The following is a 26,924-nucleotide window of genomic DNA, read 5'->3' as shown; positions in this document are numbered from 1 at the left end:
TTGAAAAATACAAATTTCGGCTATTTTAAAAATTGTCCCTAATTCCATTATAATCTATTTTAGACAAAAAGTTTTCAGATAAAAGTTGTAGATAATCACATTCTTAATGACATTGTGTCCTCCGTTTTTTTCTAAAGCCTGTCATCTTTGACATATGACACAAACATATGTTTTTTTAAATGGAAACCATAGTTGGCCATGACTTCTTAAAAAGCTCCATTTTTAAGCTTTTTAGCGATATTATAGCTTATAATATGTTTCTTTCGAAAAATTACAGAGTTATAGCCAATTCTTATAATTTTTAAATAATTTCCTTAGTTAGCCATGGAAACAAGTTCAATTGTCGTTGCTCTCAGAGATGTGAAACTGTCACATCCAAATTTTATAAATTAAAATAAACAAAAATTGTAAATATGAATTTTTCAAATGAAGAAAAGTACGTAGTATTATTGGTTTAACTTTTCTTGGCCATATACATTTTCGAGGATACGTTGACCGGTGAACGTTACTTACGTTTTTTAGAAAAGTTAAATTTAGATACTTGCGCAATCAATATAAACAATTACAGAAACTATTTTACCTCTCGTAATTAAAGACTTGCAAAAACCTACCAGTCGTAGTTTACCCATTACCCCCCGTTATTCAATTTTTAACTTGTTTACGGTTTTATGCGACTTCTAATTTTAGGATAAAAATCCTTGTTAAACCTATATCGTTGTTTAAATTCCCCCTCGCTAAATTCTATTGAATTTCCTGCATCCCGTAGATATCTTTTTGGAACTCGAAGACGATTTTCTTCTTCCACATGGTCCAAAATATCTTCAAACTCTTCTAACATGTTTAAAACTGTTTAGTCACCCAAAACGGCTCTACTTTGTTTACTACGGATTTGTAACGGATTTCGATTTAAATGTGAAAAAAGTTAGGTTAAGAAACTCTCCAAAATGACAATCTCCAAAATGACAGTCGCAGTCCCCAAAATGACATTTGCATTCTCAAGAACCAAGACTATCTCGCTCGAAATCCCGTTTCGAGACGCGACTATAAATACGGGCCCTAGACTTGGGCTGATATAATTGAGCTGCAAATGTTGTAGAAAGTACAAGAAAACTATGGATCATGGTGCATGATTCATGATTGCTCAGAGTTGATCTCTATCAGGTCTGCAGTAGATTTTTCTAAGGTTAAATAGCATGAAGATCAGTAGAATTTGTTGAGGGCTAGTTCTCTGGAGTTGTATATCGTGACGATATTTTACATAATTCCTTCCTGTATTACTTCCTGTAAGTACAGTTGACGTAATAGTATTTTTTATTTATCCATTTCACCAATATACTAGTATATAAGTATCAGTCTTCCCGCGCTCCCTTTCAATAAGTCTTAATAGCGCACAGCTTCCTCTAGGAGATGCGAGGTAGGGAAGCTCCTAGTCAGGTGCTAGGGTGAATCCCGTCTAGCATTTTGGCTGGGTCTAAGGAGCATCCCATTGTCTTGTCCCTAGCTGTCGTGACCAGGGAACTGCACCAAGATGTATAGCAATGCCGGATGGGACTACGGTACTGGGACACGGGTACTTCAGCCGAGAACAAGCTCTTCAACTTTGAAGAGTACGAAGGGCCAAACCCTAACCGTAGCAGGGTGGATACTTCAGAGGAAGAATATCTGTTGTTAGAGGAGGATTGAAAACACCCTGTCCCCTCTGCAACAGAACAAAATCCCTATGTATGATGAGTTATAGACTGTATGTGATGAACCCTCCTCTCGCATATGAAAGTGTGCTGTCAGAAACTTCTCTACCTACAATAATTGAATACAGTATAACGATATGCACGTACATTAACAATTTACTTCATCTAAGGATATCTTGGTCCCCATACCATAATATAATATCATCGTTGTTTGAAATTCATCAATGGTATCATACTATGATACCGCTGACGTTTGATTGGGTTGGGACGTTTGATTGGATTTAAATCAGGTAAAAATGTCTGAATCGTTTTCAAAAAAATGTTTTTGTTTTATAATGAAGTATTTCAAGTAAAATTATTTACATTAACCTTAAAATCGCTGATGTTATCACTATATGCACTAGTCGCTCAACAAAATAACCGACGCCACTGATATTAAAGACAAAATCGTAAATGATTGTTTACAAAGAGAACCTGCTCCAGATGTTAATAAATCCGTGTTTATTTTCGTTTTCAATACACCGATAGTGTTATTTTTCAAATAAATTTGAACTCGTAAATGTTTTGAGTGTTTAGATGCTTAATTAACTTCTAAACGTTACTATCTAAACATCATCCTACTCGTTGAAATAGATGTAAATTAGTATTTACAGCATTAAAACTAAAAATATTGTTAAAAGACTTTTATGTTTCGTTTGTTTACTATGACCAGAAGTTGAAAACAATAATTGTAAAATAATCACCTTTGTTTGGAGGTGGCAGATAATGTTTCTTTTCAAATAGTTTATATGATTAATTTCCTGATTTACAAAATTACGACAATGGTCATGCACAAAAACCAAGCCCAAGACCAAGACTAGCGTTTGATCTGCAAGACCAAGACCGATCTGTGCAAGCTGTACAAGACTTCCGATAGATCAAGACCAAGCATGCAAGACTCTTGTAGTCTTGCCGTCTTGCTTTTTTTACCTTTATGTGATATTAGGAATTACTTATTTATTAAAAATTATTGTTTTAATTTATTACAAATACATAGTGTAACTATGTATACCTAATAAACAACTATTAACAAATATAACCTAACCAAATCACTTACAAATTTAAAGAAAGAAATCCTGATTCATTATAATACAGGGTGGTACCTCTCATACGCCGCGGAATCTCCAAGAAGAACGGTAGTATATATCGAAATGGTACTTTGGGAGCATATTATATGTAGGTTGATTGAAAGCATTTTGTAAAACTATACCGGGTGTTGCATCGTCGGACGGGACATAGGAAATCCCATGTAAATTTTTATGGGGTCAATTATTGACTTCCCTAATTATTTTAGAGAATAATTCTGTTTAGGTTTATTGAAGAGCACTAAAACCCACATTCAAAAGAATAACTTTAGATATTTTTGATTAGCTCGTTTACGAGTTATCACCGATTTCTTTCTAAATATTTCTCCTTTCTTATGGCCCTGTATTTACTTATGAGCACCAGTCAAGGTAAAAGATAACTGTCAAATGAAGTTGTTATTTCAGAAATTTACCTATTTAATTCTTTATTATTATTGAAAACTCATTCCTACATCGGAAATCTTAAAGATGTATTTATAAATACAAATTAATATGAATTAAAGTAAAATAAAGTAATCAATTACAAGGTTGATTATAGTATTATTAGAATATTCAATAACTTATTAATTTAGGTACTATTAAATTGTTAGAACTTTAGGATTTAAGAAGATTCAAATATTCCTCCATCGACTGCTAGACAATAACCCAGGCGATCATAAAATTCTCTTCTTACATTCGCTAGTTGGTAAACTGAAATGCTATTGCATTCGGCAGAAATAGCATTTTTTAACTCGTCTAGATTTGGGTATTTTTTATCCTTAATATAAAGAAATCATTTGGCGAAATATCAGGAGACCTTGCTGGCCAATTTACTGTATGATTTAGGCCAATAACTTTTCCGTTAAAACTATTGTCTAAATATTCCCGAACAGACAGGGTACTATGTGCCGGGCAGCCATCCATTTGGTACCAAACCTCCTGATTTTCCCTAGCGGCATCATGTAAAGCAGGTAAAATATGATTTTCGAGTAGTTCCAAATAATATTCTGCATTTAAATTTCGCGTAAGAAATAATGGCCCGATAATATTGTGTCCGAATATCCCTGCCCAAACATTTACTTTCTGTGGATATTGCGTCCTTGTTTCGACAAACCTGTGTTGGTTTTCTTTGTACCAATATCGATAATTTTGAACATTGGGTTCATTATTTAAGGTAAACGTGCATTCGTCAGTGAAACATATGTTTTTTAAAATTTCCCTATCCATGTTTGTTCTTTCCATCATATCAAAATAAAACGCCTGCCGCCGTATTTCGTCCCCATCTCGTAGCTCTTGGTGCTTTTCATATTTGAAGGAATAGTATTTATGTCGTTTCAAAATTCGAAACGCTATAGTGTGATCTATTCCTTTTTCATCCTCAAGTTTCCTTGTGCTGATCTTTCCATCGTTCTCTTCCACGCACAATAAAACTTCCAAGTCGGTATGATTTCTTGCATCTTCTTTGGTCCTGCCTTGCTTCACATCTGCAGTTATTTATTAGGGTACCTTTGGTCTCAAATTTCTGGATATTCCTTGCGATTGTAGATTTTCCAGGTATCGGTCTATTCAGATACAGAGCAGCAAAACATGTCCGACACCTTTTGATAACTATTTCCTTGATAATATCATTTAATCATCAATACTTTTTCGTCGGTAGTGTAATCCATGGCTAATATTTTTGATGTAGGTATGAGTTTTTAATAATAATAATAAAGCACTAAATAGATATATTTCTGAAATGACAACTTCATTTGACAGTTATCTTTTACCTTCATTGGTGCTAATAAGTAAATACAGGCCCATAAGAAAGGAGAAATATTTAAAAAGAAATCGGCGATAACTCGTAAACAGGCTAATCAAAAATATCTAAAGTTATTCTTTTGAATGTGGGTTTTAGTGCTCTTGAATAAACCTAAATAGAATTATTCTCTAAAATAATTAGGGAAGCCAATAATTGACCCCATCAAAATTTACATGGGATTTCCTATGTCCCGCTCGACGATGCAACACCCGGTGTAGAGTTCTACAAGGTGTCCCCAAAAAAGTTACGCATCAAAGTTGGGTTTTTTGTAATAGAACACTATATATTAATTGATTTTCGGATTTTATGAAGAAAATAAAGGTGGGCTTTATTAAAGAAGCATATGCCTAAAATGTAAGGATTTTGACATATTTGACATTTCGTGAAAATAGAGAATAAATTTTAAATTTCAATAACAGCAACCTAAATTATAATTTACCCTGTATAGTCTGATATTTAATTACAATAACCACTGTATGTTAAACCAAATTAATATTTGACCCGAAAATGTATACAGAGTGAGATAATATTAATATTGAACACTGATCACTTTTAAAAGCAAGTTACTCCTTTATTAAAAATGGATAAAATCTAGGAGGCTACTCTGATATACCTCCTGTCAATTTAACAAAAATTAAAGGATTTAGAGTAAAATACTCAACGGCAATAAAAACTATACGTTTAAAACTTATTTTAATTATTACAGAATTAGAACTGGATCTAAACGTATAATTATGTGACAAAAGTTAGCTAGATGAAATCTCAAAATGTTTTCTTTCCTGTTCACTGCCCAAAATGATCAAAAAACCTTTCATTTTAAAAGGCATATGTAGAATTCTAGTTCAACAAGCAACCACAATCATTTCTCTTGTGTTGTCGACAATAGTTGGTTGAGTTTTGTAAACACTGTCTTTAACATCTCCATAGAAAAATGCCATACTATATAAATTAGGAGCATTTAAGTATTCTATTAATTGGTGAATGCATACTACAGTCACCTACTAATAGAATCATATCAATTCTCTCTGACGTAGGATAAGTTTCCATTTTCGACAAATTTCTGAGAGTTTTTTTTTGTTTTAACTGATACAAAATGGGGGATAACAAGTTGTTAAAGTTGAACTAATATGATATCTATGTTGAAGTAAGGTCAGACATATCACAGCCACCTAGATTTTATAAAATATGAAAGATCTACGACACTAAATCGTAAAAATTAAAATATGTAGGAAAATCTTTGTTTGATGGGTAGGCAACCTTAATAGTATTTTGAAGAGATTTGAATATCCCATTAGATATCGGAATAATATACCGGTTGTTCCATTTAAAATAAAAGAGGAACTTATTGCTTTTAAAAGTGACCAATATTCAATATTAATTTTATCTCACTCTGTATAACTTGTTGAGTCAAGTTTTAATTTGATTTAAAGCACAACAGTTATTTTAACTTCATTTAACATAGGCCATATCGGATAAATTCCAATTTAGATAGTTTTTATTGAAATTCAAATTTTTTTCTTTACTTTTATAAAATGTTAAATATGTCAAAAACCTTACATTAGTCATATACATCCCTAATGAAAATCATCTTTATATTTTTCCTAGAATCTTAAAATTAATTAATATATATGGTGTTCCATTATATATATAGACACCCTATAGAACTCTCTATATTTAAAAAAAAAGCTTTAAATCGACCTACATATGCTCACAAAATTTAATTTCATTACAAACTGTCGTTCTCCTTGAAGCCTCCACGTCGTATGAGAGGCGCCACCCTGTATATAAAAAATATGAATTTTCGTCAACAAATACTCTAATAATTTGTTTCTTTATAAAGTTTTATTTGCATTAAATTACTACAAATACCTCCCTTTATTTCAGAGGAAAAATGCCCAGGTTTTTTTTCAAGAAATTAGATACATTCTAGATTTGATGTTTTACTCTCACTGGGAGGAATTTTTTGATATTCACCCATATTATGGAGGGTAACGAATCTTCAGGAAATAAAATGTATACAGGGTGCTACAAATTCGAGGTACGAGCATTGGTATCTCGGTAACCGTAATAGATACGAACATGGTTAAATTGGGGCAAAGTTGCGCTTTGGGATGTTTACCAAGATGCCATCAAAAAAGTTTTAAAAATTTCAAGGATTGCTGAGTTTTTTTGGAAAAAACGGATTTTTTTGAAAATCATTTTTATTTTTTCCTGGCGTTACATTTTAGGCAATCAAAAAACTAATTGCACATTTTCATTGCCACTTTATTAGGGCTATCTGACAATTTGTGAGATACAGTGGCCAACTTAATTTTTTTTAAATACGGACCTGCATTTTTGAGTTCAGATTTTGAAAGAACTCGGTCTCCTGAGTACAATGATATGCCACACTTAATATTTTTTTTTGTTCCGGGCATTTGAACATAATTTATTTAAACTAATTTCAAGTCCAGCTCTGTTTTTTTAAGATTTAAACTATTCACCGTTACAATATTGATAAGCTTTCAAACTTAACAATGACATGAGGTAGAAATGGGCATTACTTGGCGTCATTTGCGAAAGTGAAAAAAAGTTTGATTTCAACATTTACAATAAAGAGTACAAAATGCATTCGGAACTATAACAAGAAGTTATGTTCAAAGAGCTATGAATAAGATTGAACAAAAAATAAATGTGTGCATTAGAGGGAGGGTGGTAACCCTTTCGAACATGTAGAGCATTAGAAACTAGTTTATAGAAGTTGATTTATTTATAATAACTACGATTAATATTATGAATATTTATAGATCGTACACTGAGATTCCAAATTCACAATAAAAAAAAGTTAAAAATAATATCTTTAAATTGCTGACCTGGATATTATTTATTTGAATCATTCAACGTTAATTAGCACTGATCAATATTGTTGCGATGAATATCATCAGATTAAATAATTTAAAAAAACCAGAGTCGTACTTGAAATTATTTTAAATAATATTTAAATAGTTTTGTTGTTGTTCAGGTACCCAAAACAAAAAATAAGTATCAAGTGGGGCATATCATTATACTCAGGAGACCGAGTTCTTTCAAAAAAAACTTTTCTGATGGCATCTTGGTAAACATCTCAAGGTGCAACTTTGCCCCAATTTAACCATCTTCGTATCTATTACGGTTACCGAGATACCAATGCTCGTACCTCGAATTTGTAGCACCCTGTATATTCATCGATATTTTTGAGAAATTTGGTATCTTGTATTTTTTATTAATTATATTCTTCATGTTACCAAACCAAAGTCTCATTTATTATTATTTATAATGTGGTTGCTTGTTTATTAAGAGGTTTTATAACCTCAATTTTGGTTGGTAAAGAACGGTTAGATTGACAATTTAGATACTATTGTCTTGGTGTCTCGAGTGAAATTTTTTTGTAAAGTGATATTTTTTACTTGACTGTCTAATTTAATAGCTAGAAATGGTAAGCAATTATTTTCTCAGTAAACCTTCAGCGACTGAATCCTCTACTGAAGGAAAGGAGACTCAAACTCACAGTATTGTATAAAAAATTATTTTAAATTTTTACTATTTAAATAAGGGGGGAGCAACATGTTTCGGGAATCAAACCCCATCCTCAGGCCGTTAATTAAATATTACCAGCATTATTTCCACCCAAATATTAATTAATTACATAATATATTTAATTGTGTTAGTTAATAAAATATTCTAAATAAATGTGGATTTGAATCAGAAATCAATATAATAATGTTATAATAACATCTCTGTTGTTATAAATAAGTATTCGTCAAAAAATGAAATAACATTTTTAAGATGTTACTTTTTACCACACTGTCTAATACACATACAAAATTCAGTTTTTTAGTAGTTGGAGCAATTATTATTAATCAATACAAACAGTCAATTAATGTATTGTAGTTTGAATACTGGAATCATATTAAATTGGTCCTCTTTAACAAACATTTAAACAGTTTTTGTTTATTTTTTAATGAAATAAACGAATTATATCGACAATATTCGTATCTGTACTCTTTAAAAGTTTGTTACATCTTTAAAAATAATCTAAAATGCCAATATTCCATGGGTAATGAGGCTTAAATAATAAGAAAATGCATTTTCTACGAAAACGTGAAGAGATGGTATAATACAATTTGATAGACAATTAAATTGTGCATCTGATTTTCATAAAATTTATAGGGTGTTCCTTTTAAATTAAACAACTTATTGCCGTTTAAAGCTAGTAATTATTTAAAATAAATTTTTAGATACTCTGTGTAAGGTAGTATAATTTTTATTATTGCAACACAAAATTTAGTAAATAGAAATACTTTTCAGTACAATATTTGGTTTTAAAAACCAAATATTGTACTGAATACCTGATTGTACTTAAATACCCAATTTCACCCAACCAATCCTTGAAATACAAATGACTTAAAAACTCTAAAGAAAACCATCGAGTTCTTGTAGCACAATATTATGGATGAATTTGTTTTTTAAGTCTGAGTCTGAGTAACTACCAGCGGGGGATAAACTGTGTAGCGTAAGGTAAGTGTGATAAAATTATCTGAAACGCCGTAATTGGGTAAATCATAAAATAATTATATAAAGAATGGAAGTTCATCATCGTCATAAGTTTTGATTTAAAATATTCACATAATACAATACTAAAATAATTCTCTTCACAACTCACATATAAAATCTGAACGTGGGTGGAGTTCCTGCAATGAAGATAATCGTAAACTCTATTAAATAATAACGTTGACTTGACAAACGACTATTTCAATTCCACACGTATATTGTTTTTAAAATAAAACTGGCCGGAAATAGCGAAGTTCCTGTAGAACGTGTCGCTTGAATATTTAAACAGTGACAAAGAAAGAGAATTGCACCCCGTACCCTGAGAGAAGTCGTTAATAGACAATTAAACTTTTTTAAATATAAATTAAAGTATTAAACATTATCATATTAACTATTTATATAATAATTATAACAAGCAAAGGAAAAATAAAAAAACATAACAATAATTTTAGTTTTAGTACCGTAAACACTAATTTAAACCAATTTAAACATATTTTAACAAGCAAAATATAAGATGATATACAGGGTGTTTCAAAAACCATGTGCCATCTCTAGTGGGGAGATTTCTCATGTAAAAATAAGATTTATTTTTTGTATCAACATATGTTCGATTCTGCTTTGTTTCCTAACTACAGGGTGTCAAAGTCTTAATAATCTTTCGATTTATTATAATTTTCTTCCAAGTACTTTTAGTGATTCGAATGAAATTTTTAGGGTAAAAGTTACTATAAGTGCTACATATTTTAATACTAAAAAAGTGTCGATAAATTCATCAGGGACGTGTAGGGTTATCACTGGAATATTTTTCAAAAAAAAACATGTGCGCCACTGACTTTTTTCTTTTGATATCAAAATTGTGTAGGCCGTTTAATGCCAATTAAAAGTTATCTCTTGATATTTTGTCGAATTCAGCCTCTTTGGTGAGATAAACGCAATTTTATTAATCACATTTAATAAAATTAAAATAAAAAATAAAATTAATAAATTATATATTTTACCTAATTTATTATTAAATCTTATTATCATTAGTTATTAAAACTACTAATCCAACCTACAGCAATTTCAAATAAAAAAATAATATTATTTAAGATATTTACAAAAAAACTAATTTTAATGTTTTAACATCCTGTAATTCTAAAACTATGCATTTCCATACCCATGCTTATAGGAACTTTTTTTCATATTTTTTGATGAGAAATCAATGAGTAATATTTAAAACTTTCGCAAGTTATAATGATATTCAATTTTTTTAAAGGTTGCTATATGTATATAGGGTGGCCCATCGAAAACGTTCGGCAAGGCATAACGGCCAGGGTATTTATTTTTTCAAAAAATCCAAAAACATCTCAATTTTGTTTGTGAGGGGGACAACTTTTGCCCCAAAAATTATTGCAAAATATTCAACCCTCTAAGCGGGGGTGTCATCCCCCAACTTTTTTCAAATGGAAAGGGGGGTCAAGTGGCACCGCAATGAAAAGAGCTTTCTATTCCATATATTTCCCCGCTTTGTTTTTGAAAATCGGTCGAGTCATTGAGAAAATATGAAGGATTGAAATTTGAAAAGTTTATTTAAGCATTTATCAGAGTAAATGATAATTAAGGATAAATTCGACCAATTTGCTGTTTTTTCTTATTATTTCTAGATGTTTACGCATTTTTTCACTTGCCACAACGTTGAACGATCAGATGCGGTAGTTGCTAGATAGCTGTTCTGTGACTTGTACGTTGAAGTTCTTCTCAATATCGTTAAACTGACCTACAATAGAATTTCCAAAAATACCAGCCCACACGTTCAATTTCTGAGGGTTTTGTGTGTGCACCTTGTGAAAAACCCTGGGGTTGTACCAACTGAATTTTGTACGGGTGGAACTTGTGTTCTTTTAATGTCCTTTGGAAACTTGTACGATTCCCGCCGGTCTTATTGGATAATTTTCTTGTACTCAGAATACTATCCATGGCAACTTGGCCCAATACGAATACCTCCATAGCTTCATTTACTACAGGATTTTCCCTCTGCGTCGTTTTATTCATAACGGAACCAGTTTCGCGAAATTTTGCTACTAACTGGCGAACAATTTTGCCATAAAGGTGTTTGTCAGGATGGCGTTCATTCAATATCTGCGCAATCCGATTTCAAATATCTAGAAATAATAAGAAAAAACAGCAAATTGGTCGAAGGAATTTATCCTTATCATTTACTCTGATAAATGTTTAAATAAATTTTTCAAATTTCAATCCTTCATATTTTCCCAACGACTCGACCGATCTTCAAAAACGAAGCAGGAAAGTATAGAGAATAGAAAGCCCTTTTCATTGCGGTACCAATTGGTCGAATTTATCCTTAATTATCATTTACTCTGATAAATGTTTAAATAAATTTTTCAAATTTCAATCCTTCATATTTTCCCAACGACTCGACCGATCTTCAAAAACGAAGCAGGAAAGTATAGAGAATAGAAAGCCCTTTTCATTGCGGTACCAATTGGTCGAATTTATCCTTAATTATCATTTACTCTGATAAATGTTTAAATAAATTTTTCAAATTTCAATCCTTCATATTTTCCCAACGACTCGACCGATCTTCAAAAACGAAGCAGAAAAGTATAGAGAATAGAAAGCCCTTTTCATTGCGGTACCACTTGACCCCCCTTCCCATTTGAAAAAAATCTGGGGATGACACCCCCGCTTAGAGTGTTCAAGATTTTGCAATAATTTTTGGGGCAAAAGTTATCCCCCTCACAAACAAAATTGACGTGTTTTTGAATTTTCTGAAAAAAAAATTACTCTGGCCGTTATGCCTTGCGGAAAGTTTTCGATGGGCCACCCTGTATAGACTTGGATCAAGGCAAATTAATAAAATTGCGTTTATCTCATCAAGGAGGCTGAAATCGACAAAATATCGAGAGAATTTTTAATCGCCATTAAACTGCTTGCACTATTTCGCTAACGAGAAAAAAGTCAGTAGCGTACATGCTTTTTTTAGGAAAATATTCCAGTAATAACCCATATGCACGTCTCTGGTGAATATGTCGACTCTCTTATAGCTTTAACATATGTCGCATTTATAGTAACTTTTATTCTCAAAATTTCATTCGAAACGCTTAAAGTACCTACTTGGAAGAATTATAATAAATGCAAAAATAGTAAGACTTTAACGCCCTGTAGCTACGAAATAAAGTAGAATCGGACCTATGGTGATATGAAAAATAAACCTTATTTTTACGTGAGGAGTGTCCCCCGAGAGATGGCACATGTTTTTTGAAATACCCTGTAGATATTGATAATTATATTTATAGAATGGGAATATAGAGCAATCGATATTATACAAAAAAATATACATTTTTTTGTAAAAATATTTCTAAAAACTGTAGGCTGTCTACTACTACCATATTTTGTAAAAAAGTTTGGAGTAAAAATCTCAGATAGAAAACCTGATATGGAACTTCATCGGAAGAGTTGGTATAGAAAAATTATTTATTTTTGTAGATACAGAATTTTTTTATAATAAGAATTGGAATTATTCTGAAAATTTAATTCATGTTGATAGCTGTTTAGTATATCTTTTCATTACTTTCTCTCATATTTTATAGATATTTCTATAAAATCACATCAACTCTACGTTTCAGTAATAAATCTGAATTAAGTTTTGTCGGAGGTTAAAGACATACAGATCCTCCGCGATGCATGGAAATATACGAATAGTTGGCTGCCAGCCAGATTTTGCTGTCGCCAAATTCTACTTATAACTCTCCTTGGACTGGAACATTATTTTTTTATTCTTTCGGTATAAATTTTTAGATATTTCTTCTAGAAAAGAGTTGGTTATTACTTACATTTCCACATACGCTTTTGCACGTGCCTGTTGTGTGCGAACAACATGTCAAATCTAAAACAAACAAAAACACAATTAGTAATAAACAAAAAAAAATGTTTTATGACTTATGTTTTCAATAAATTTTTATACAGAGCGATTCTACAAATTCGGTAATAAACCATATCTTGTTATTTTTTCATGTTATATGCCCATTGTAGGGTTTCCGGAACCGAAGCTGTTTTTCGGAACCGGGATTTTCCGTACTGCGCCTCTTAGGAACCGGGATTTCCCGTTTCTTTCGGTACTTTCGGTACTGACTAATTTTAGTTCAATGGTGGTGCAGTTCATCAATCAGAAAGCAAGGTTTATCAAAGTAAAATGGATAAAAAATTGAGATTTTTAATAAAAATAATATCAAATTATTAAAGTAATCAGTCATGAAAAAATTAACATGAACACAGGCATGAAAAAAGTAAAGAAAAAAGTATAGGTAATTAAAATTTCACATTAAACAACATAAACCAACTTGACTGAATTTGAGACAAAAACCCTAAAATATTCAATTAAAAATGCAAATATCTATTATTGTAGCATTTTCATTTTCCAAATGCTACTTTGTTTTATTATAGACGGTATTTTATTATTGTATCGATATTCTTTTTACATTTCTACAACACTTAAATTTCGGAACGCTCTCTATCGAAAATGGTGTATCTGGTGTAGGAAAATCTGGTGTATCGACAAGACGGGAAACATCAAAATCGTCACCTCGGATTTGGCCGTTGTCGAGGTCACTGTGCCATTTTGAGAATTAAATTTATTTGGCTGGTATTTTCCACAATATGGAAAAAATATTGTGATTTTGTTATCTTATAGATGGTTGAAGGTCCCATATAGCTTTTGATTATTGAGATTTTAGTGGATCTATAGTTTTGGTAAGATTTTCTTTGACATTCCATTCGTTAGAAAAAACCTTCACATGCCATTCTTTTAGATTCCAGTTTTTTGATGAGAAGTGTCCAGCCCTTATTTGAGAAGAAATGTTAAATAATTATTGATTGTGTGCCTTCACAATGAGGTAAATTAATACCTTCGTAAATTTTTCGAGTTTTTTTAATGTAAGGTTAACTAATACCGTGCATTTCTTTTTAGGTTTTTCTACAGATTTTTCTACGTATTTTTCTCAACGTTTTTCTTTGGATTTTTCTACAAGTATTTCTAGACATTTTTCTAGACGTTTTTCTACAGTTTTTCTACAGTTTTTCTACACTTGTGTCTAGAAGTTTTTCGCCAAGTTTTTCCACAAGTTTTTCTTCGAGATTTTCAATCACCGAGTTAATCAGTAGCAGCCTGTTCGGTTAGATTTCAGCCCTGTACCCCTCTGAGAAGAAGTTGGATGCTGTGATGTTTTTTTATCATTAAGAAGATCCTTTTTTAGTATAATTTGGTATACAAGGCCAGTATATTTTTTATAGTAAACTAAAATTTTATTAATTGGATTTTAAATAATCATTAGTGCGTTAAGAAATTAACTATTCTTACATTTAACTGGTTAAGTACTTGCCTTCAGCATTACTTTAACCCTTAATTTATAAAATTTAACATTCTGTTACATTTTATATATTTTTTTTAACACTTAAGTATTTGCCTTCAGCATTGCTTAAATTTCACTTGTATTTGATTATTAAAATAACCATGTTATATTGATTGATTATTCGGATTTAACATCTATTTATGTTAACCTTTTATATCATTACGATCTTTGACCTGTAAGGGCAATCTTGGATACAGCTTTTAAACTTTTTCCCTTAACTATATATAAACAAAAAGGTTCATGAATCTTCGTAATAAGTCAATTAAAATTTAGATATTTAATATTCGAATAAAACCAAGGCCGTCTCTAAAAGTATTCTTTTTATATTATAATTGTTTGAATAATATCTGAACAGACATAATTTGATTTTAAACAAGTTTTAAGATACAGTTTCTTAAATATAATTCTTATATATTAATGTATATAACTGCTGTGCCGAATAGGTACCGAATAATTTCTAACAAGAAATAAATCTTATTTTTTGGGTATTTGAATTGTTTCATTGGTTGATCCGGTCTCTCAAAATATTTAATAGCTATACTAATTTTAGTTTCTATTCAATTAATACACTTGTACAAATTTTCTTATTTCAGTTTGTACCTTCCTTTGTAAGTATTAGCATCTTTTTGAAATAAGTGGCGCCCTTTGGTATGCAGTGTAAGGTGGGTATCATATATTTAGTCAAGTGCAGAAGAAAAAGCTTGTTCCCACTGCCTCCGATATAAGAGTAGCCGTTCGCAATATTTTTGACTTAAATTTTCAATAAAAGGAAAGTTTTTGTCACATTATAACAAATCATAATAAATATTATAGGAACTTCAAAAGAGAAAAGAAGCAAAAACAGTAAGAAATAGCATCATTACTTATTTAGAAGAGTTTGATTTCGATCGCTAGAACGTATTAAAAGACTATTTTACGTAACAAAAAAATAAATTTTTAATTATTGTTACTGAGGTCCGATTCTGTGGTGGCCAAAAAGACCTGAACCCTAATTGGTAGTATTAATTAGAGTTTCCGGAACCGTACTAAAATATTTTCGTTCAATGATTGTTGTGTTCGTCAATTAGCAAGCAAGGAATGGTTAGGTTAGTAAAGTAAAACCAATAAAAAATTGAGTTTTAAGTGAATATAATATGAAATTATTAAGTCATGAGAAAGTAAACATGAACACAAGCGAAAAAAAAAAAGAAAACACATAGGTAGCTTAAAAAATACATCAAACAACATTGACCAACCTCGAAACGTTAAAGATGCAAATGCCTATAAAAACATTACACAAGTAACTATAATGCATTCAGGTCCACCCGAAACTATAAGGTCCACACTATAATGTTCAGTGGCGGTAGTCCAGGCCTGTAAAACTGAGCGAATCAAATCTTGTTTATTTCGTGGAGCAGCAAGTTCCACTTCAATCTTCATTAGTCCCCATATGTTTTCAATGGGACTAAGGTCTGGTGGAGCTGTTGGCTATGGAATTGTTGCTAAATGGTGTTCTTGCATCCCAGTTTGAGTATAGGCAGACGTATATGGCATCTTGCATTATCCTGCTGAAAACGCCACCCCTCTGAAGAAAACCATTTAAAATATCACAATATTTTGCACTATTAACAGTTCCATCAACTATACACAGAGGTATACCACGCTGAGATATTGCTCCCCAAACCATTATTTTGGTGGGAAATTTTGAAACTTGAACGGTAACATTTTCTTTTGATAGGATTTTTAGGTGGTTTCCACCAAGCTGGAAACTACTTTCGTCAGAAATAAAAACATTATTAAAATTATCTTCTTGAAAACGTTGACAAAAATCCATTCTTCGCTGCCTTTGTAGAGGTGTTATTGCAGGGATTTTTTTTGGCTTCCTTGATATGTAGCCTTGTCTTTTCAGTGACATGCCGACGGTTTCTGGACACACTTTTAATTTTCGTTGACTTCCAAATCTGTTAGCAAATTTGCGAAACCATAGGCGCGGATTCTGTCATCCTAATGCCACTTCTTACTTCTTAAAGTGCCATACTCTGTATAGAGCGTTGGCTACCTCTCGCATGTACTTGTGATGTGTGTCATCAGTGTTTCACAAGTACACGGGACCTACAGTTTGTTGCCGAATCCGAAAGGCATTATTTGAGAGGCTGTACAAGGCAAATACACTCAAGGTGGTTTGCCATTGCCTTCCTTGAGGTGGCGGCTTGTTGGTCGCTCTATTTAGATAAATATTTTTATTTAAATAAATAAAGCGACCGTACTGGCTGGGGATCGAACCCAGTACCTTCCGCTCCGCAGATCGACACACTAAAGGATGATTCACAGTACACCGGACCGTGCTCGAGCCGGGCACGTTCCGTGAAGTAGACACCGAGCCACGTCCGATCCTTCTGTATATGCAACACCGAGTTGATAACGGGGTTCGTATTAGTTCCGAGTATATTAGAAAACACAGCCCCATAGACACACGAAGATTTAATACGAACAATGCCAAAGTTCTCGCAGTTGGAATTGGTACCAATTGCAGCTGATGAATAAAGAACAATGCCTGCAGGGACCTGCTCAAAGGAAAAGATGAAGGATCTATCTTGTTCATTACATCCTTTCATTATCCAGTTTTACGCATACCCTGTCGTCAAATACTGCTGTAAGATTCACTACCTACTACAGACATGATAAAAGGTGTACTTTGTCTATACCATGACCGCAGATTGCAGTCGGGGACCAGGAAAAGTACATATATGCTTTCCGCAACGTGGCGGGAACGAAGCGGATTCGAGAAAAAAATGTACACCGACATTTCTGTGACGGGGCACGGACGAGTTCCGGCGAAGCTCGGATCGTGCTCGGCCTGGCATGAATGTATATGTGTAAATAACACTTGACAATGTTTGGCCATGTCTTCACCGACGCACGACTCGGACCCGTTACGGTATAGCGTGAATCATCCTTATGTATAAAGAACACTTGACAATGTTTGGCCGTGTCTTTACCGACGCACGGCTCGGACCCGTTACGGTATAGCGTGAAGCATCCTAAAGGATGATTCACGGTACACCGGACCGTACCCGAGCCGGGCACGTTTCGTGAAGTAGACACCGAGCCACGTCCGGGCCTTCTGTTTATGCTACACCGAGTTGATAACGGGGCTCGTATTAGTTCTGAGTATATTATAAAACACAGCCCCATAGACACACGAAGATTTAATACGAACAATGCCAAAGTTCTCGCAAGTGGAATTGGTACCAATTACAGTTGATGAAGAAAGAACAACACCTGCTCAAAGGGAAAGATGAAGGACCTATCTTTTACATTACATCCTTTCATTGTCCAGTTTTATGCATTCCCTGTCATTAAATACTGCTGTAAGATTCACTACCTACTACAGACATGATAAAAAGTGTACTTTGTCTATACCATGACTGCAGATTGCAGTCAGGGACCAGGAAAAGTACATATATGCTTTCCGCAACGTGGCGGGAACGGAGCGGATCCGAGAAAAAAATGTACGCCGACATTTCTGGGACGGGGCACGGACGAGTTCCGGCGAAGCTCGGATCGTGCTCGGCCTGGCATGAATGTATATGTGTAAAGAATACTTGACAATGTTTGGCCGTGTCTTCACCGACGCACGGCCCGGACCCGTTACGGTGTAGCGTGAAGCATCCTTAACGCTGGGGCTACGGCTGGCCACCTCTAATGCCACTAAACCGTTTAAATTGTTTTCGCGAATTTTACGCGGTCTTCCTGAAACTGGTCCATGTTTCATATCTGTGCCATTTTTTATCCTCTTTATTGTCTCATATACTGCACTTTTTCCGAGTTCAGTCAATTGCATTAATTTTTTAACGTTTCGAACACCTTTTCTATACAAATATTCCACTATTTCTCTTTTTTTTTACTTGCGACATTATTTCTCAAACCTTAAGCCGGTTTACAATCAACAATATTTGACAGATGGTGTTGCCATGCGATTTTGGTCATAGCCTACTATCGGCACAACCTACGTGATGGATTACTGTTGTCTTAGAGTGTTACAGAAAAAAAATACATTAAAATTAGGAAAAATATAAAATTCCGGATACTTTCTAGACGGACTATATTATTAAATCATCACAGTCTCGGAAGAACGGCATGGTTAAATGAAACTGAACATATCGAAATTAATTAAATCAAATTGTTTAAATGATATTTCCAAAAGTAAATAACTCAGAAACGGTTGGTTTGCGGTACATTGTGTGTATCTTGATTTTTGCTTAGAATTGGAAAAATTGAAATATGCAATAATATACAGGGGGTTCTATTTAAAAAAAATGAAACTTTGATGTGCCACGACTTTATGACCGACCCTGTAACTTAAATTTATTACTCGCTAATAGATATTTAAAAACCTTATATAACTTTTGTTTTTAACTTTTTGCGGTACCTTATATAGTTTACATAATAATCGACTGTTCCCATACATATCAGCGACCCTGTATATCAAGCCATTTATTTGAATTAAAACATTATGTAACCAAAATAACGACCTTTATGTTATAACATTCAACGTAATGATTGTAATTATGTTTACATATTGTACCTTAACCATTTTAAGACATTTTTTTGAATAAATTCTATACAGACATCCGGTATAGTTAGATAACTATAATTTCTAATAAAACAATAATAATATATCTTGTATATTGCAATATACTGGATATGCAAAGTACTTGTCAATCATTAAATAATAGGTTAGAATAATTATATTCTGGAATGCTGTTGATATGTTAATAACAATCATTTCTAAATGCAAATGCAAATTATAATTTATGGAACTCTGTTAAAAAGGCATTTTTCAATCCATTTGCTATAAAATAATTTCCGTTTCTAGAAAAACGTACTCAGATATATAATGTTAATAATTTCTTACTATTGCACGCAAAATTAAATATACATTTTTATTAATCAAGTTATTAATATTATAAATAAAATTAATATGAAATGAACAAAATTCTTACAGCTTTAGTGTATATTAATAAATAATATTTTCTTGCCTTTAGCTGTGTATTTTTTCTAATTTCAAAAAATCGAAAGTAGAGAAAAAATAAAAAAAATAAAAAGTAAAAAGAAAATTGTTTTGCTTGTCGTAAAGGCGGGAACCAAGCTCCACTCCCACAACCGGTTTCTGGACCCACCCTTCATCAGGTGGGTTATCCAGGGGATGGCTCTCACCGATACAGCAAGCAAAACTCCTTCTATATCAACAGACGATGTCGTAAAGTGTCGTAAAGGATCTTTTCGCAACATTTTGTTTATTTGGTATAACAATCCTAAGGAGGTACTAATTAGAACTAGATTTTCTTTCTAAATATGATTTATTCAAGATTTATTTAAAAAAATGCTTTTTATATAAATCACATGTAACCGATGAATACTATCAATAGATGAATACAATTTAATGTGTTTAATATATTTACTGATTAGCATAATAATAATCAAATAATTCAGCTATTGATATTGAGTTTATAATATATATCTTAGGAAACCCTAAATGTCAGAAACACTTTCATTGGAATTATTTATCAATTATGGCTTAGGGTTAGGTTAGGAATATCTCTTAATAACGAAACACAGAGTACATAACAACACAAAATACGTAACAACATCAAATTGGTACCAAGCCAGTTTAAGTTTCCAGCTTGTTTGCTAGAAAAAAAAACGGAGAAGCGCACATCCAACAACATCAAGGATGAACAAGCCGCAATTTGGGAGAGAATTAAGATTTCATTCCATCGAACAAAGGGAATACCACGTTATGTTCGTCGCTCATGAGTATGATAAAAAAATGTCTATATCTTCGAAACTAACATTTCATATTAAGTCAAAATATGTCTACAAATTCGTTTACACCATTGGGTAAATAAATTAGTAGCAAGGTACAGCTTGCCATTCTAGAGCCGTTCGGTATACAAGGAAGGTAACGTGGCTAGCACAACGCTTCAACCGCCTATTATTACATCAGGATTGTGAATCCCAAGTACTAATTTAAGGCTGAGTCGACGTAGGTACCCAAACTATTTTTATTATATTAAAAATAGTCGGCTAATGAAATGCCGGCTGTAGGATTCGAACCCAGAACCTTTGGATTGGTAGACGAGAGCTGTACCTCTACGTCACCGGGCACCTGAGCTGTACCTACGCCACCACTCATAAAGGAGATGCTGGCTATAAAGGCAAATATACTTTAATATTTAGAGAGGGTCAACTTTCGTTTAGCTGAAATCAGTTATTAGAAAAAAAATTCACAGTCCTTTACAAAGATGCAACCGGGGGGGCATTGAAAATGATGAATAAAAACGTAAAATATGATTAGTGTTAATATGAGTATATTACATACATATGTTTAAATAACGAACTTAACAAAAAAAAACAGATTTAAAGATTCACTGAAAAAGTAGTAATGTTAAAATTAAATAAAACATTATCAATAATAATTATGCGATCGCACCTATCCGTAAAACAAGCAATCAAAAAAAAAAGAATTCTTACGGAAAGTTACACTTTACGATATAATTTTTTAACTGTTAAAGGCAAACCCCATTTAAACACAAAACTTTTTAATACCTACTACTGTATCTAAAAGACTTTTTTTTAAATTACTAAATTCTTAGCCACGCTTCTGTTTTCCTGGCTGTTGTGCGTCACGTCACAGATTAACAGGCCCACGTTTGCACCACAAGGCGATGCTGCAGACCACTAGGTAGACCGGTCGTAGAAATTTATGTTATACAACTTGTAGTCAATCTACACAAATATTATCAAAAACTTTTTTTCTTTTAAAATGTGTTCAGATTTTGTAAAAAGTATAAGTCAAAATCGCAAAACTTAAATTTGATATGAGTTTCTTAGTTTTTAACTAATATAGTGGCGAATTACAAAAATTCCTTTTCAATGAAAATTAATGAGTTAAATAAAATAATTTAATAAATTACTAGCTTTTTCTCGCGACTACGTTCGCGTTACACCTCGAACCGTTCATGCATTGATTTAAATGATTTTTTACTTCTTTATATAGAGCTAGTGAGCATAGATGTTTTTTATTTTTTTCATTTTTTTATTTATTAAGAGCACTAATACTCTCTTTATAGGTTATTTTTTATTCTTTGAAGGATAATTGAGGAAGATATATTTCGTTCTGATGTCACTAAATAAACCCTTGTATAAAATTTTATACTGTCTGGTTTATAATGAAATAATATTGCATTTTCGTACAGCAAACTTTCATTCCCTATTCTACTCCCTAAGGGTATAAATTTCATAAATTCGCTTTACGTGTGTGCCCATTTTTATGTGTATAATCCAGAGGTCACCAAGTTTTATATAAATTTTTACTAACTTTACCCATTTGGTTGATGAATTTCAAAAATGTCTTCTAATTCTTTTTGTAGGATTTCATTCTTCTAGACCAAATAGTAAGGAATTTTCATACAACAAACTGTTCCGAGATAATTTTACTCTCTAAGAGGATGAATTTCCTAAAATCGCTTTGTGTAGCTAATTCACTAATGTCGTTTAAACGAACCTTTGTGCTAATATTTATGTATCTAAAGCTGGCGGCATGAACTCACTCTAAAATATCTAAAAACGTAATATATAATCTAACTGACACACCACTGACAATGACAAATAATTTATTTCTGGAGGTATTGTGTGTAGGTGTTTTTCAGGTATGTTTTAGTATTTAGTCGTTTTACACAAAGAAATAGCCATTAAGCACTATAAAAATACTTCATAACAAATCTACACATATATACCTTTCATTTAAAAAAAGAATCATCAAGATTGGTAAAGCGGTTTCGGCGGGATGGATGCAACAAAAAAACCCTTTGAGCTTTTATATATGTATGGATTAATTATTTTTCCAACATATTTTACTTTGCAAATTTTTATAAATATTCAGACTCGCCAATATCGTACTCCACCGTGTCCAGCCTGTTTAGCCAAACGTAGGCCGATTCCTCTTCGGCGGCGTCGTGACCCTGGCCGAAGGAAGAGTCTTGAAGACGCTCATCCGCGCATAGGAATAAGTTGACTGCGTAGCGTATTGCGTATTAATCGATTCTGAAACTTTCTATCTCGTGTATAACATGTTACGCAAGTTTATTATTTTAATCTCGATTTTAATAGATAAATGTGTGAAATGCCACCTGAATATCTTCCGCCATGACATGTTTTTACTTTTTTGTTATGGTAAAGTGATTTGTATAAACTTTATTCAATAACGTATATTTTCCTCCATTTGTGATTTTTTAATTTTAAGCGAAAATTAAGTATAACATTTTAGGAAAAAGAAACACTGTAATATTTAAAAGAATAAGAAGAAATTAGTCTTATTTTGAAAGGAAAATATAGAAAAAACTCTTTCTATAGAAAAAGTCTTTATACTAACCAGAATCCGGTGACATATACGCGGTCTCACCGGAAACATTACTTATTACTTCGCATAACTTGAAGAATATCTACTTTTAATAATGAACACTTCAGAAATACACCAGTAAAAACATTTATTATTTGAGATTAAAACTCGAATTAAATTATAAATATTAGTTACCTATGTTGTTATAGCTTTTATAGGCCTGTTTAACGACTTAATAAGTTACCTAGCGAAAAAATCTGTGCGCGTACCTACCACTATTGTTACAGGTTAATTCGTTAAAGAAATATGTTACACAAGTTAAAAACGCTAAAATTTTAATGGTATTACTTGTGCATTATTGGCCTTATAATGTAATTTGTTGGAATTATATCTTCTTTAAATATAATTAGACTTTTTAACGACTTTTAAGTTACCTAGGAAAAAATCTGTGCACGTACCTACCAGTATTGTTACAGGTTAATTCGTGAAACAAATGTGTTACATATTATTCGTGGTATTAGTGGTATTATATTGGAATCAGCTTGGCATTAGTGGGGCATTATATGAGAAATTTTGGTATTTAATTTGTATTTTTGGCATTACTTTGGCATTAGTATACAGACATTTGTCAGCGGTTTACTCCTTGTAGATAATCAAAAAGTTTTTTGATAAAATTTGCTTTTCATGTCAGATCATTTCTATGAAAAATTACATTAGATTTTTATTAAAGACGCTGGGTAATTAAAACATTGACTAATAAACCTTGTCCACTTTAAATACGGGGTCACGAAATATCCTCCTTGGAGTGTTTGGGTTAAGGGGTGTATAATAAATTAATCGTTGTTTTATAATAAAAACCATAAAACATTTATTTGTGAGTAAAATAATGCAATGGTTGGATATCTCTCCTTTATAATTCGGTGACTAAAAATACACTAAAATAATTAGAAAAAAAATCTTGTACTTATTTAGTAATTACGTCAATATTAATTAATTGACTTTCTAGTCTATTTTATTTTATGTACAAATATATTATTAAATTTTAAGCATTAAGTAATAAAACACTTTGTGCCCTCTTATATCGTAAAAGGTTACGAAATATACTCCTGGTTACACCCCTTACAGAAAACAGTGTAAGGGGTGTAAATAAATTGTATAATCACTGTTTTTTATAATAAAAACTATAAAATATTTCTTATTTGTGAGATTAAAAAAACAAAACAATGCATTGGTTAAAATAAGTACATTCAATACTGTTTTCAATTGTTAATTCAATAATGTGTTATAACATAATATAGCCATTACTATTATACTATTATTATTAAAATAATATGTGTGTAACATATTTCTTTAACGAATTAACCTGTAACAGACATTTATATGCCCAGTATATTTTTGTTTAACAAACCAATCAGGAAAAATCCAAAACCTACCGTTATAGGAGGTATAAGACGATTAAACTTATATAATGACAACTACTTATCGGATAACAAATTAATTACTACTGTCAGCTAGTTCAGCTACTGTCTAGGTAGAATTTACCTAGAGTACCTACACCTACCTATGATGATGTAGGTAGATTAAAGCTTATTTTGACGTTACCTCTCACTTCGGTGTCACAAGCTGAATTTTTCAGGGATGGAAGTACAGTACATCACAGTACATGATATGGGGACCCTTATTCCGAAAGTAGTACAAAATTAAACAGGGTAAAAAGGCACTATCATCAAAAATCGATATATTAATACCACCGTATAGAGAAAACAAATACTTATTTTTTGATCCAGTACAGAATAAAGTCTTCGTAGGGAGTAATTTTTTATAATTATTTACAAAAAAACATTTCCATTAGCGCTTATGACCAAAAAAAAACTTTAAACATGAATAATCATTTCAATCATGCGAAAATTTGGTTTAAAAATAGAGATTTTTTTTTAATATAACTTTCATTTAACGAAAAACGAAGGCCTAAATGAAAAAAAGAAACAATTTAAAAGTTTCGCTCATGTCTTGACAAGGTATCAAAGCAAACCCCATATTTTTTGCTTTTAAACTAATAAGATATATCAATAAACAATTAGCGATGTAATGGTTTTTGCGCGCGCTGGCCGACTGCCGCCGTTGCGCCGAGATTTCCTATACCCTTGTATATATGACGTCATGGTGTGGCAAATGTAGCATTTTAATTCGATTTGGGCTCCCTTATATAGGATAACAGAAACATTTTCAATGTTAAAAAATTTTGTCTTTAAAAAGCTACTGTGAACCACGGAAAACACAAATTTTTCTGCGGAAATGCGTACTTTCCAAATTTCGCACTTTAGAAAAACTGAAATCTGCTATAAAAAAATACATTTTGCGTTTTATTTTTAATATTTTTCTGAACATATAAACACAAAAATGTTCCTGCGGAAAAAAGCTGTTTTCATTTTCTAAGGAAATTTATTAGACTTTAGAATAGCTGAAATCAGTTATATAAAAAATAAATATATTTTTGCCTTTTAGAAGCATTCACGAATTGAGGAAAATAAAAATTCTCCTGCGGAAATAAACTGTATCGATTTTCTGAGGAAATTTAATAGATTTTAGAATAGCTGAAATTAGTTATATAAAAAATGAATATATTTTTGTCCTTTAGAAGCGTTTACAAACTCAGGAAAATTAAAAATTTCCTGCGGAAATACTTGGTTTTCATTTTCCATTTTAGTAAGCATAAATGCATAAAAAATTATCTTTTTATCACTTTTGAACCAAAAAAAAAAATCATTTAAAAGTGTCTAAAATGCTAACCAATCTAATAATAAATCTAATAATATTTTTACAAAATCACAGTTAATTAAAATATAAAACCACAGCTTAACACCCTCCACAAAGAAAAGCTAACCAACGCAACCCAAATCCTAACCAATCTAATAATATTTTTGCAAAATTACAGTTAATTATTACAATATAAAAACCACAGCTTAACATCCTCCACAAAGAAAAGCTAACCAAAGCAACCCGAATGCTAACCAATCTAATATTTTTGCAAAATCACAGTTAATTATTAAAATATAAAAGAAAACTCCATGATCCAATGATTTTTTGTTTTGAATCAGCCCTATTTACGTAAAGCTTTAATAACAAACAAGAATAAGTGCAACATTCCGAATTCCGAGGTACTTATAGTTTACAAGAACCTATATTATCTATTCTACAAGAATTGTTAAGCTTGATTTTCATGCATCCGTTGTCCGACGATACGTTGATACGATATTAATCTTATTGGTAGAATTTAAAGACTTTGAATGGTTAGAAAATAACGCAGTTTTTAAATTTATTGCATTTTCATGCCTCCGTTTATCGGATATACGTTGGTGTTATTTTATATTTTCGTTTCCATAACGATTTTGCTATTTTACTTATATTTTTATTAAGCTTATATTAAATTTGTCAAAAAAAAATTCAAAACGTCCGTTATCATATGAACGGGTCCGTTGACGAGCTGAAGTAAAATATTTATGGATGAAAAGTGGCGCGAAAACACTATGACCAATCAGAGCACCGTCGGACCATCGTGGTATCAACGTATTATTCCCCCGAAAGATGTCTTACCCCACCCAGCACCCCTATTGTTGTTTGTTTGTTTGTGTACCTTGTTTGTTTATTTTGTTTGTTTAGTTTACCTTTGTCTACAAATTGAAAATTTTTTTGACAATAAAGGCATTTATTTATTTATATTGGCTCCCGGGTCCCGTAAGCTTCTAAACTGAAAAATTTATGAAAAACAAAGTGTACAAAATGACATTGACACATTACCGCAGGATTTTTTTTGTATTTCTTTGCTCGTAAAGGCTCGTATAAAGATCATAACTGATTTCGGCTATTCTAAAGTCAAAGCATTTTTTTATGTAAAATAAAAATAAAAAATTTCCGCAGACACTTTTTTGTGTTTTTATGTTTAGAAAAATGTCTAAAACACACCCCGAAGCC

At 31.9% G+C, this 26,924-nt stretch overlaps 1 protein-coding gene and 1 long non-coding RNA gene across 3 annotated transcripts in view; one reads left to right on the top strand and one right to left on the bottom strand.

Annotated features, from left to right (window-relative positions):
- The window catches only part of LOC115885815 (reversion-inducing cysteine-rich protein with Kazal motifs), a 181,603-nt gene that overhangs the window by 134,308 nt on the left and 20,371 nt on the right, over positions 1-26,924 (bottom strand). For both annotated transcript variants that reach the window (XM_030904839.1, XM_030904840.1), the window contains exon 2: positions 12,995-13,047. In XM_030904839.1, the coding sequence (XP_030760699.1) occupies positions 12,995-13,047 (53 nt within the window). The remainder of the gene's footprint in view (positions 1-12,994; positions 13,048-26,924) is intronic.
- On the top strand, positions 13,851-14,168 carry LOC115885816. Its single transcript, XR_004050790.1, has 3 exons — positions 13,851-13,910; positions 13,970-14,053; positions 14,128-14,168. It is a non-coding gene; the product is annotated as an uncharacterized LOC115885816 (long non-coding RNA).

The sequence above is a fragment of the Sitophilus oryzae genome, unplaced genomic scaffold (genome assembly GCF_002938485.1).
Source record: "Sitophilus oryzae breed Bouriz unplaced genomic scaffold, Soryzae_2.0 scaffold_41_pilon_pilon, whole genome shotgun sequence".
In the NCBI taxonomy this organism is placed as follows: Eukaryota; Metazoa; Arthropoda; class Insecta; order Coleoptera; family Curculionidae; genus Sitophilus; species Sitophilus oryzae.
This window is presented reverse-complemented; position numbering and strand designations above follow the sequence as displayed.